This window comes from Myotis brandtii, unplaced genomic scaffold (genome assembly GCF_000412655.1).
Source record: "Myotis brandtii unplaced genomic scaffold, ASM41265v1 scaffold95, whole genome shotgun sequence".
Classification (NCBI taxonomy): domain Eukaryota; kingdom Metazoa; phylum Chordata; class Mammalia; order Chiroptera; family Vespertilionidae; genus Myotis; species Myotis brandtii.
Genome location: NW_005371920.1, coordinates 1,853,154 through 1,867,250, shown reverse-complemented (window position 1 = coordinate 1,867,250; position 14,097 = coordinate 1,853,154). Strand labels below are relative to the sequence as shown.

The 14,097-nt window shown below is 39.7% G+C and overlaps 1 protein-coding gene across 3 annotated transcripts in view; it reads left to right on the top strand.

Annotated features, from left to right (window-relative positions):
- The window catches only part of KCTD16 (potassium channel tetramerization domain containing 16), a 241,898-nt gene extending 233,295 nt beyond the window's left edge, over window positions 1–8,603 (top strand). For all 3 annotated transcript variants that reach the window (XM_005885998.2, XM_005886000.2, XM_005885999.2), the window contains one exon: window positions 2,246–8,603. In XM_005885998.2, coding sequence (XP_005886060.1) covers window positions 2,246–2,700 — 455 coding nt within the window. In that variant the 3' untranslated portion in view covers window positions 2,701–8,603. The remainder of the gene's footprint in view (window positions 1–2,245) is intronic.
- The last annotated feature ends 5,494 nt before the right edge of the window (window positions 8,604–14,097 follow it).

The following is a 14,097-nucleotide window of genomic DNA, read 5'->3' as shown; positions in this document are numbered from 1 at the left end:
TCTCTCTCTCTCTCTCTCTCTCTCTCTCTCTCTCTCTCTTTCTTTCTCTCTCTCTTTCTTTCTTTTTATCTTTTAAGGTTAAGTTCAATTTCTGAACTTTTCTCAAAAGGGATCAAAGTAGATCAACTCTGGATTGATGTGATTACTTGTTCTTGACCCAAATCATTGGAGCCATTTCTCCATCGAGTGATGTCAGTGTGGGATGCCCAGGTTTGGAGAGGCAGAGGCAGAGACAGATTCGCTCTCTAAGAAGAGAGATGATCCCAGAATCCCGGCTGTCAGACAGCAGCCATTTCCCACGTCGCTGGCAGGTACATGTGGGACGCTCTGCTGCACGGAAGGCATTTATTTGTAATAGCCCAGGACAACTAGGACATTTGTGCTGCCGCCATTCCTTATGCTTAATTGGATTGTTGCAGTTCATTTAATGGGTATATACTAGTAAGTACAATGATTACTCAATCACATTTTAAAAAGTGGTTTGAAAGAGCGAGTTCACATTAGAGAGACTCTTGGAGTTGTGATTATGGGACTTCTTTGTTTTACTCCCTCTGGAAAACGGAATCAACAGGCGTTGCTATAAATAGTTAAATTATTTAGGTATGTAGAGGACAGGCATTGTCCCAGAAGACAGGACAGAACTTTCCTTATCATTTCCATTCTAGGTTTCCTCTACTTTGACCATATTTGAAAATGGCAATGAAGTGGGATCTTATTACAGAGTAACCCATTATATATGAGAATAGGATACAGTGCACATTAAATTAGGTCTCCTATAAAACACATAAAGTTGCCACAATATCCTTGTTCCCAGTATTAGTATCATAAAGGGCTTCTGTTGCCCTTTGTTTTTTATGGCGTAAGTGCAATGAACTATAGGAAGTGCCCAGTGCATACTATATGATCAGCAATAGTCTCGGGTTCGTGACTCCAAGAAGACTGGCTGTTTAGAGTGCGAGGCTGGGGGCAGTTACTGATATATTTAGGAAATTTCTTTGAGCCATAATCTTGGATTTTCTAGTTCAGGGAACCACCAACTGTGTATCTGAAAATGGCTCTGCCTCCACATCTCCAAACTCAGTGCTGAGAGTCAAGACTCAGGGGAATAGGGAGAGAAGGACTCACACTGGCTTAAATGAAAAGTCCAGATAGGATTAGCTTCAGGTATGGCTAGATCCAGGCACTTTACAATTACTATGTAGGTACAGTCTTTTATTGAATTCCTATACTGTTCCTTAGGATTACAACAATGGACACTTCACTGTACCCACCTAAGAGCGCTCATGATATAGGAACCTAGATGCAGAAAGTAAAAAATAATTCTAATGAATGTGTTAAGGGTAATAATAGAGACACAAAATATAAACCATAATTCAGAGGAAACGTTGACAAATACTTCTGGGGAGAGGTAAACAAGGACTTCCGTGTGAGGTTAAACCTTGAACATTGTTTGGAAGGAGAAGCAGGTATTTTACAGACATGCAAATTAAAGAAAAAAGGCTAGTTACTTGCAATATGGTGTTTGGGAGATCGGTATTTGAATACTAGCCCTGCCACCTACAAATTGTGCAAACTATGGGAAGTTGCTTAAACCCCCAGGGTCTTAGTTTCCTTGTATGAAGCTACTACGTTTGTAGAGTTATCATGAGGATCTGATGAGTTGATGAGTGCACAGAGCTTATGTGGGGCTGGCACAAAGGAAGTCCTCCCTGACTGACAGCTGTCATTCCACTCATAGACTGCTCTCATGTACAGCTTCGGATTAGGGTTTAACATCAGCCACAGTGAAACCAACAAGCATTTATTGAGTGCTTACTGTATACCACTTACTTCATTCAGAACTTCGTTTGACTTATCTAAATCCTCCCTACAACTCCAGATAGTAGGATAATCATCTTCATCTAACAGATGAGGAAACTGAAGCTTTGAGAATTTAGGGGGTCTGCCAATGTACCCAGGTTAGTAAATGCTATAGCTGAGTAGCCTTACCCAGGGCTACCTGACTCCAATGCTGTGGATGTGAGCATTAATGATACTGTATTTCCTCTTACACAGCAGGCCATTATCAACCTTTCCCTCCATGGGCCTGGCTTCTGGGTGCTCTTGTTGCAGCCCATCCTGAGTGCCACACCACTTCTAAACACATGGCTGTGTGTGTGTGTGTGTGTGTGTGTGTGTGTGTGTGTGTGTAGGGCTATGCTGCTACTCTGGGCTTTAATCACTTGGGTCCTGTGCTTCCTTGCAGGTGAGCCTTCTAGGTGGTCATCCTCGCATTGTGACTGCTGCTGCAAGAACGGCAAGGGTGACAAAGAAGGGGAGAGCGGCACGTCTTGCAACGATCTCTCCACCTCCAGCTGCGACAGCCAGTCCGAGGGCAGCTCTCCCCAGGAGACGGTCATCTGCGGGCCGGTGACACGCCAGACCAACATCCAGACTCTGGACCGTCCCATCAAGAAGGGCCCGGTGCAGCTGATCCAACAGTCGGAGATGCGGAGGAAGAGCGACCTGCTCCGGACTCTGACTTCAAGCTCCAGGGAGTCGAACATGAGCAGCAAAAAAAAAGCTGTTAAGGAAAAGCTCTCAATTGAGGAGGAGCTGGAGAAATGCATCCAGGATTTCCTCAAGATCAAAATCCCAGACCGGTTCCCCGAGAGGAAACACCCTTGGCAGTCGGAACTGTTACGGAAGTACCGTCTATAGGGCAGGGCAGGGGTGGGAGGAGAAACAAACGCTGAGCATTTTGAAATTGACCTCCTAAAGGAAATTCATAGTCGCTAAGAAAAACAACTACACATTTGTTAGAACACAGTGCCCATCGATATACTACTGCCTATTTACCTAATTCACCTTAACACGCACATCCACAGGGTAGATTTCTTTCCAGGTGGGGAAGTGTAAGAAAATCTTTTTTTCTTATGTGTTAGTTTGTTAACTTGGTCCCATGTGCTGAGTAGATATAATGATAGCCAGCTCCGTGAGAGGAGCCCAGAGGCCTTGAGAGTCATTTATCCCAAACTGGTTTTTCTCTCATCTTCTACCTCCCTCCTGTGAACCAGAATATGGTAGAAAGACATCTGGCCCAGTGGTATATGTTTGATTTTTCTTAATTTTCCTTTTCTGTTTGTTTATGGGGCAAGGGGGGTGGCAGATTTATATGACTTTTCACTCAAATCTATTATATGCCAGTTTATATTGACTCCGCATGCATGAGGATTTGTGGGACACAAGTACAATGCAGTGTGTACACACACAGTGCACGTGACCCCAGGGCCTGGACAGCCAGGGGGTTGCCTGCTCCCGCAGCACTCGCTCAGAGGGCCTCTGCTATTTTCTTAAAACCCTTCTGGGAAGATTTCCCAGCCTCTCTTGGCAACACTTTCTAATGTCAAATAACCCTCATCATCAAGAAACTGTCTTCCTTTTTTTTTCTAAATTAACACCCTCAGGCTCCATTTTACCACGTTGCTCTTTCTCTGCAATCAGAGAGGGTGAGAAGAGCTAGTCAGACATTTTTTGACTTTAAACAAACATTCATATCCACAAAAATCACTAATAAATGGCCCCACACTCAGCCTTCTCCACTCTGAGCTGAGCATTCCTTCTCTCACTGCTTTCCAAGTCCTTACTGCCCGTGTTTTATGGTGTGGCCTTTCCACACAATCCACATTGAATTCTCTGCGTTCCCACGTGGTCATGGAAGTAAGAACACCACACACTTCACAGTTGAATCAGGGTCCAGCTTTTTATTTCTGAGGGAATTTTATTCTAAACACCTCCTAGTAATTACTCATAACTTTTCACACCTACAGCGATACATTGTCACTTTCTGGTAGCCAGTTGTGTTTGCCTTTGGGACCTGGCTGTGTCCATACTAGAATTAGCTGTCATTTCTCTCATATCTGAACAACCCAACTAGACAACTGGAGCTCCAAAACGGAGGTTTTGGCTTTCTAACTATCTTTCTTGATTATATCCTTGACCTTTGTAGACACAGCCAAAAAGAAACTGTTACTAGCCACCCAGCCATGTGACTCTGTATTCTATTACTGTACCAATAGCTCTTTCATAGACTTAATCATAAATGCAGATTAAGAATCCAGGTTTTATTTTTAGCATTCCTCATGCATTTCAGTGGGAACTGAAAAATAATTTGTTAATCATTATTTTTCTGCCAAGTACTCCTAATTTTTTATTGTGTGTTTGTGTGTATCTGTATGTATTATCACAGGTAATAAAGGCAACTGGATGGTGTCTGTAGGAGGGAACATCATGACCAGTTGCTTCTTTTTGAAATATTTCACTGATGCATCTTTGTATTATGTAAGAGGTTCCGTCTTGATTCCTGTTATTAGTGCCCATTAGTATATGGATATCTTTCTGAATTTTTGTAATTCTTGCCTTTATACCAGTGTGACAGACTCAGCCAATGTTTCCTTGTTGTGATGATTTGAATAGAGTTTAAAGTTTTACTTAAGTGAAAAAGAAAGTTTATTGGGGAGTTGAGTTATCAAGAGAATTATAATTTATGAAGTTAATTGCTTTTCTTTTACGTATTTATATAGTAGCAGACATTCTACCTTAACTGCAACATAGCTTTGTAAAGCCTACCAATATATCTTCATTCTTTTCAATATTTCTTACCACATCAAAACACCATCCTACTAATAATAGAAGATCCTTCAAAGAATCACTGAACTTAATAGATCAAGAACAAGTCGAATTGAATGAAGATAACCTCAAACTTACTTAGGTCAAATGACTCTTGTGATCCTACTGGAAGTGCTATCAAAGAAACGGGGCTTAAATAAAATGACAAATCCCGATTTTCTTAAATTTCAGAGCTGACTGTAATGGCATCCAGATAGAGACACATGAGTAAGGATTGGAGAACTAGTATGATGATAGCCAACCCACTACTTTGACTACATACTTTAAATAATATGTTAAACACTTCAAAGAAAATGTTCATGGCATTATTTCTATCCCTTGACCTGTCACGAAGTTTTTTTCTGCTTAGGTACTCTTTATACCCCAGTGAACAGAACTAATGGTAGGAAATTTATTTTAGAAAACAACATTTCATCTGGGTCAGCTCTAGACTGATGCCCACCCCATATAGTTCAAATAACTGAGACAACAATGTGTTCATTTGCTTGACTCTTGGTATAGAGATGGATGTAGACGTGGTCAGAGAAAACCTCCAAGGAGGTACCGAGTGAATGGAAATCTTCAGTCCTGGTTTGAGTGGAGTTATCAGGTGATATCTATGCAGCCTGCAACACTGGACATGAGTTCTGGGTGAGTTATAAGATTAAATTCTCTAGTGGCCCTGGTAGTCACTGTGATTCAGGCCTGTTTCCTGAACTTAAAATTGTTTTTAAGAACTTTTAGCTCAATTCTGGCCCTGTCATAATCAATTTCAAGAAGCTTCTTGTATATCGCCCTTGGTTATGACAAGGGCGATAACTTTCTGATATGAAGAAACTAAAAGCATCCAGTGGGTCAATTGAATCAGGAGCCCCAACTTGAGTTGTTTCCTGGGAAATCCTGCAGTTCTAAAATCCAGGGAAGTTGAGGAGGCCACTGCCTACAAGTATGTGGCTCTCCTGACGTCAGAGACATATTCATAAAGTATTCTTACCCACCATCAAAAAGGGAGTGATCTGCATTCATCAAAAAAGGGGGGAAAGAGAGGAAAATGAAACTATTCGCTCATGAAGGCTGTGTGCTCTCCCCCTGCTAGGAAGAAATTGCGCTGAGATGGGCCATAAAACAACAAAGTGAAGTGGCTTCCAGAATGTGCAGTGATGTTGTCCTTTGTAATTGTAGGCATAGTTACCTTACTGGAAACACATGCATGGTGAATTAAAATAAAAGGGGAACAATGTACAAACCCTAAGTGTTCCCTTCACTCTTTATTCCTCCACAGCTATTTTTACCCCCAAATGATTCATTTGGGGGGGACATATTGAATAAAGGGGAGTCACCATGGTGTTTTTCACTTTTCGATTGGCCTGATGTGATTCTGAGGCAGCTTTGTCCATAGGCACAGATGTGTGTTGTTCATTCTGGGTCCTCTTAGTTACCACTGATTGAGCTTCTGGATTACTTTTGCTTCTCTGGGTTTTAAATTCCTCTCTGATTATCCTTTGTCTGTGCCAAGCAAACCATGCTCCAGTGAGAAAATCAAAGGCATATCTGGCATTTTGCAAAATTGCTTGATGCCAGCTCCCATAATGGGACCCAAACTTTGATTCTCATACATTTTCCTTCGCTACAATTTCAACTTTCCAACTCTGTGGTTCCTATTTGAGTGCTGGTATTTCTGCCATGCCCTGGAAGAGATCATGCCGTGAACTCTAAGTAACCTTGGTCTTCTAGGTGACCTTTACTAGAATTAATAAGACTTTCTGTAAACTTTCAGGTGGAATTCTTAGTTACCTCCACCTAACATAGCAATTTTCAAAGGAAAAATGAAGGCAGTTACTTCCTCTCCCCACCTTCCCTCCAGCACTCTGTGGCAGATAAATGTTTTTTTTTTTCCAATTTGCATGCTGGGTTATAGGTTTAGCATGGACCATTTCTCTCTTTAATGTCTTGATATTGTTGAATCTTGCAATCTCGATGGCCCACTGTTTCCATTTATTTATTTTCTTTTATATTGTCAAAATAACACACTAGAGGAAGAATCAGAACGAGCATTTTGTGTTCTGAGTCATGATGGAGTTAGAGGTCATTTGCACAGGACTGTGCAATGATTAATATCTGCAGAGAAATTAGACCAAATGGAACCTGCTGGAATGAGTTTGATTGATATTGCTTTCATCATTCTGGGTTTCGATGAGATGGTTATTGCTCTCCACCCCTGCTAAAAGAAAAGAGTCTTAAACTTTAATAATCACAGCGTTGTGATGCGACCACAGAGCTTACTTGTTTTAAATGTCTGTTTTTCTCATCTCGCTGTACACATTGAATGGGGATTCTTTTTTCGCTGACCTCCATTGCAAACTGTTTAGCAGTTGTTGTTTTTTCAATACTCAGTGTGCTCTAAAACGAAAGTCATGTGTAACACTTGTCAAAACGGAGAGTTCCTTCATCCTAGCCCCAGAAAGTCTGATTCAGAAACTTCAAGTAGGGCCAAGGAGTCTGTTTGGGGCTAGTATTCTTAATGAGTTGGATGGGATGGTCTGTGGCCTTACTTTGAGAAACTCTGCTATTTTAGAGACCATACAGGGGTCAGCTTTTCTCTCACTTCCTAGTGGCACTTCCTTTTCACTACAAATAATTCAAAGTATGCAGTGTTTATTATCTTAAGAGAAAAGGCCCAAAGAAGACCATCCCAGGACCAGGGTAGAGTAAGTTCCATGATTCTTTTGGCCTTTCATCTGTCTGTCATCCATAACCTCTTCTCCATTTTGCATGTGCCTGTGCCTTTTACTTATTATTATTTTTTTTTTTACCAAACTAAAAGCTTGCATTAATATAGTTTTGTCCCTGGGTAGAGGGGAGCACATCTCTGAGTGAGATGTATCCTAATGATGCCCAACAGGAAATAAAATAGTGACCTCACCCAAGGAGAGTTGTTCATCTCCAGGCCCTTATGCAGTTGGAGTCAGAGGAACTTGAGAGTGAGCTATAATTTAACTATGTGTAAGGCCCCTAGGGCGGGTGCATTAACTTCACATACTAACATCACCAAAATTAATATAGAATAATCAGTGAATTTAGCTGTATTGCCTCAATGAAATCCTGAGTCATTGTCCAATTTGACTCAAGCAGGACTATGAAGCTCTCAGAGAGCTGAAGATCCTGATCCCCAACATGAACTAAAAACTTCAAGCAAAATCTTTGAGAGTGAATACATAGAAAAGAAAGATAAAGAAGTGAGTTCATAAAAGTGGTCATATTCCATGTGACATGGCACAAAGTTCTGTAACTTTCCAGTCACTCTAACCAGCGGAGATGGTAGTACTCTGGTTATTAAGATAGAAAAATTTTGGAAGGTTTCAACGGTCCAGTTGGTTCTGTCCATATCACAGAATAACTGGAGAGGTACCATTTTCCCACATCCATTCACTATAAGAAATAAATCAATGGCTTAAATTCATGCTTGTCAGGATCATCAGTGAGTATTTAAGTACGGCTGCTGCCAAAGGAAAGTGGACAATGGTTAATGACACTAATGAACTTGAGCTGCTAGTTAAGGTGATCGGGCCACAATTCTTTAAAATGTTAAATTTGATTCTGCTTGCCTTCCTTCTTCTACTTCCCAAGTCAATCCCTTTAATGCCCCTGCTTCCTAGCCTTTAAGAAAATGTTCCCATTGTTTGTGAACAAAGTGCTTTGTTTATTGGCTAAAAAACTGTTAGTTCCTTAACTGTCACCCTTGCTTTATTTACAGTGAAAAGGCTAAAGAAAAATGTGCCCAGGCCCAGCCACGATCAAGGGCTTTGTCCTAGGGCAGGGGGCGGTGATTTTCCTTTTAATCAGCCTTCTAAATGCTCTTACAGGCCAACTGGAGGATTTAATAAGTCTCCTTCCTCCAGCAACCTCTTCCATCTTGTCAGCTTATTCTTAGTGTTGACCTTTAAACTAATTTCCCTGCATTTGCACAATAAAACTCCACATTACTTCAGACTGCCTCCGTGCTAATGTGGGCTCCATCCATCGGCAGTGGAAGCAGGATTGATGCACAAGTAGTGGAGAAGGGTTGCTTTATAATTGTGAGAGTGTGTGTACACACATGTGCAATTTTTAGGTTGGTGTTGAGTCAGTGGCTAATGCCCATGGTAGTACTATCCAAGTGCCTGGAAAAAGTCTTTGGTTACAAAGTTTAACAGCTTTTAATTCAGCACAATGGTCTGTAGAAGGGTGTCAGTCCTTGAGAATGTCGAGAAAAGCTTATCTCCTGGTGTGAAATTCAAATAATCCAGATTTCTGGGTAAAAATCAAACTCATGTTCATTCATATAGTCAACTCAAAAAACAAAGAAAGAAAAGAGGAAGGAAGGAAGGAAGGAAGGAAGGAAGGAAGGAAGGAAGGAAGACGAAACAATGCCTTGAAGTCTAAACATACTGAGGATTAACCCTGATCATCACAGTTTTTCTCAGTGTGCCAGTGGTCAGTGGTTTATCCCTGTATGTGAGGGAAACAATTTCAGGAGACACTCTTCTCTGATTTGAGTGGGTTTTGTGCATTTCAGGCAGTGATTCTCACAGGGGGTTATTTTGCATCCCAGGGAACTTTGGCAATGCCTGGGGACATTTTTTATTGTCATTACTTGAGAGGCACAATAGGCATCCAATGAATAAAAACCAGGGATGCTGCCAAAGGTTCCACAATGCACGGACAGCCCTACAAGAAAGAACTGTTCAGCCCCAAATGTCAATAGTACTGAGGTTGGGAACCTTGAGTTAAGGGTTGGCTCAAAATTTTTAAGGAATTCTTACCACATAGATGAAGATCTCTGGGTCAAAAGACAGGATGAAATAGAAGACTGATCAGTACCTCCTTAAATCTGTATAGGGTTTATTTGAAGCTAAAAACAATGATCTCTTTATGCAGATGTGAACACTGAGATTTAGAGGGAGAAATGTGTAATTTTTTTCCAGGGTTTCAGTAGTGATGGACAGGCCTGGAATCTATGTCTCTGTCTTCTGCTTCAGTCTCTTTCTGCTTCTGAAAAATGACACTTCAGTGAAGTCATAAACCTTAACAGCTAAATATGTTTATTATAAAGCAACATCTAAAGACTGCTGGCTTACCCACCTCACTATATAATTTTTCCCTCTGTTCTCTGCTTCTCTTTCTTCTACTCCAAGCAAAAGGTAGCAAGGAAGAATCCAGCCCAATGCCCTCCTGAAAGTTATTAGCTATTTTAAATTGCAAATTCCGTTAGAGTTGGCATCTCCCTAGGAGATAAAGGAGAGACAGACCTGGAGGAGTAGTTTTGCCTACCACAGACTGTGCCTTATGGCACAAGCCTTTTCAAGGGGCAGTAATATTGTAGACCAAGTATCTGGTGGGTACTGTTATGCATGAACTCCAAAGTGGCAAGATAGTTTCCATGCCAGGAGGATTGCACCTGCAGCTGCTTGTTGTGCTGTTTCCAAGTTACCAGGGCCAACTTCATGGGAGTAAAATAGGTGTATGTGCCTGTGTGTATGTGTGGATGCATCTATCTGCTGTTTTCACCTTTTTGGCTTTTTAAACACTTTACACTTTGTTCAAGACAGGTCAGAAATCCCAATATGACTGACTGCTCCAAGCATCTCATCATAACTGTTCTAAGTTGGAAAAATGAGAGGCAGCTACAGTAAAGAAACTGCACTGAAATATATGTGTGAGAGAGGTGTGTGTGTGTGTGTGTGTGTGTGTGTGTGTGTGTGTTGCATATGTGTGTTTATGTATAAAATTTTGTATATATATGTATGTATGTTTGTATAACTATCTAAATCTATATCTATACATATGTATACACACATGAACAAATCTAATAGTTTGAAACTTTGAAATTTTGAGTTTGAGGGGTGATGCTAATGATGATGATGATTTATATTTGGTTTTCTAGATAGTTTAATATAGTTATATTTTCCAAAATTATCTTAAACTATGAGTGTATATATTTATTTATAGTAGAGAAAATATGATTAAAATACCTTGGCTTAACATCTATAGATACAAAATCAAACAGAGGTGCATTTGAGGAAAAGCCAAGCTTGTATAAACTGGCTTTCTTATTTAAACCATTTGTTAGAATTTCAAACTATGTGTTTTTAAACATGTGCATTAAAAAAAACACACCCAAAACAAACAAACACACACACACACACATACACCCCTCATCAAATGAACATGAAGATGTTTAGGAAAAAAATAAGAACACGTAAGTGTGTGATAACACAAATCCAATGGTTATCACGCTAATGGTACTTCACCAACACATTGGTTAATTTACTAACTACTTACTGATTTTCACTTCATCAATCATGGGGTTCCTGTGGCCCTACACAAATTGGAGGTGGAGCTCATTATCTGTTTAATTATTTTAAAACTATAGTAAATAATTTATATGTAAATTGTAAATATATACTAAAGCTCAAGGGTACATTGTAATAATAACCAGTCACTTTTCTAGATTCCTGCAAATAACCCTTTAAGCCTGTTTTATAGATACCATAATGGTTGCTCGAAGAAGGAACAACATAGTGAAATGAAAGAAAATATTAATGATCTGTTTTGGCATCCTGTAGACATAATGACCAAATGACTAAAATTTGGGTACTCTTAAAGATACAGTAAGTTATGTTTGCAGTCATAGCCACGTGCTTTGCATATTTTGAAGAATGTGAAAAGTGTTTTCAGTCAACCTATGCAAATGGAGCTTCCCTGGTGCTCCTTGGGACCAGTGTGTCTGCACACAAGCCCAAAACATCAGACACTCAGCCTGGCTCCCAGTCCAGGGCTCAGCTCAAAGTCCAAGCACAGAGTCTGTTTCCCAGGGACCTGTCAGGATTGCTCATACAATCAGAAGCATTTGCAAACTAATCCAGTATGGTCATTCTTTTTTTTTTTTTGCCATAAGCTCCCTGCAGATGTGATCTTAAAAGCACACATGAAGAAAATTAACTTTGTAGCAATTAAATGTTCTAATTAGGTTTAAGGACCCTTGAAGAAGGAGTGATTGTTTTTCCCATAAATTTTGGAGCAAAGGGGAAGGTTTTACATTATCCCTGGCTCCAAGTTCCTCTATCATTTTCTTTCATTTATTTATTTTCAATCCAAATGAGAATGTTGAATCAGGAGAATTTTCCTTAAAATATTCTGCTTAGTTTAGAAAAGGACAGATTCTCATATTTTTGTAACTCACACGGGTGGGGGGAAGGGGGATAGAGAAGGAGGGGTACCAACCCCTCATTACCATGTTTCTGATCTAAGGAAGTGGATTCATCCATTACTGGAATAGTATCATACTTAAACACAAACACAGGGTGGGAGCTGCATGTCTGAGTCCCACTGCAGGCTGTCCATGGGGTCTGCCGTAAATGGGTCACCACTTAGATGAGTGATGGCATTCGGCTGTTTCTCTTATAGGAACTCAGTCAGTAAAATCAACTGCGTTGCCTGAAGGAATTGAACTAATGATCTCAGTTGAATTCCTGTTCCCCTCATCTGTCAGCACCAGCTGAGCACTGGGTCAAACCTAACAAAATAATTGGTCCAAATTAAGTCGACATGTTTAAATATTATCAGCACCATCCTGGGCACTAATAAAGACCCTGTTGCTTAGGTTGCATAGAGATCTCCAATGAATTTGTCAGGGATTCTCAAGCTCCTCTTTTGCGAGAGGAATCGGGATTGTGCTCATGTTCCTTTTTCCTGACCTCATTCAAGTGCTTGACGACTTGGGTCAGTTAGTGGCACATTGATGTATACCAAGTGACACCCACTGAAATTACCTCTTCTCCTTTACAATGCAGTTCGCTTGTACATAAGTGTAATGTCAAATTGTTTACAGGTTCTCTTTGTGTGTAGTTGTGATAGCAGATTTAGCTCAAACTTTAAAGGAATCTGTTCAATGAATGGTGTTAAAATGAATGTGCTTATTACAATATAAACATCATTAATTATGGACTCACATGAATGCATGTCTATCCGTCGTCAATTCCCAGCAGCTCGGTTATTCAGCAAAAAGTCTGTGAATAGCAAGTATGCATAAACTACGTGACTCTGATAACTCAGTAACTGTTATTACCTTGGTATGTAACACTGTAGATTTTAGCCTGCTGTATTTCTTTCTTGCCTACTTGTTTTTGCGAGAGAAACATGGTAAATGATAGTACTACTAATTGTCCCAATGGAATTGCACACATTTTTGGCGATCATTGGTCCACCCAAAAGGCAACTAACTGCCTTCTGATGGAGCAATGGCCCTGAGCAACATATAAATATATACATACATATCTATGTATGCAATATAGACAATGCCAATTACTACTGTCTATTCTCACTGCCAATGACACAAACTATTATTTTATTTGGAATCATTGATGAATATAAAAATTAATTTGCTATTAACTGCTTTCATATTCTGTTCAGTTGTTATAATATGGTAAATGATGCAGGTGCGGTATCAGTATTGTAAAATTGTGTGGTGAACACTGCAAAAGTCATTCTGTGGATATATTTTAAAAGGCAGACAAGAAACTATATTTCAGATTCTTGTGTGAATATAATAATTACAGACATAGGTAACTATTTTTATGTGTTTCCATAAATGACTCCATTTCATATACATTGTAATTTAGCACTGATCATAATAAATAATTTGGTAACATTTAGTTGTTATATATCTATATCTATTTTCAGTATACATAAGAGACTGATGATTCAACATTATTTCATGCTAACTCAAGAATTCTAGATGAGCCCTAACCGGTTCGGCTCAGTGGATAGAGCATCAGCCTGCGGACTCAAGGGTCCCAGGTTCGATTCTGGTCAAGGGCATATACCTTGGTTGCAGGCACATCCCCAGTAGGGGGTGTGCAGGAGGCAGCTGATCGATGTTCCTCTCTCATCGATGTTTCTAACTCTCTATCCCTCTCCCTTCCTCTGTAAAAAAATCAATAAATATATTTAAAAAAAAGAATTCTAGATGAAAGGTAATTACCATGTCAATTAGTTTATTTCTGGTTTGCTGTGGCAGCTTACTGAATTGGGTATAAGAAAGACTTAATAAGTTGGTTATTTAAAATTCTTAGAATGAAATTTCAAGGAGTTGAGGCTTTGCCTCTGTCTTTTCTTAATTGGGTGGCTTTATGCTATCAAGCCTCTTTAAACCTCCGTTCCCCCATTTGTAAATAGGAAATATAAATAATAGATGCCTCAGAAGGTTCCTGTGAGAATTAAATTACATAACCCAAGTAAAGCATTTAGTACAGTAGCTAGTATATTAAGTAAATGTTCAATGACGCCCTACCTATTCTTTTTACTATTATCCAAAATGCACATTCAAAGGAGAAATTTGTCTTCAATACTTGGAATATCTTAATATATGTATATCATTTTTCTTTTTAGCCTTTTGGGGCATTGCCTATA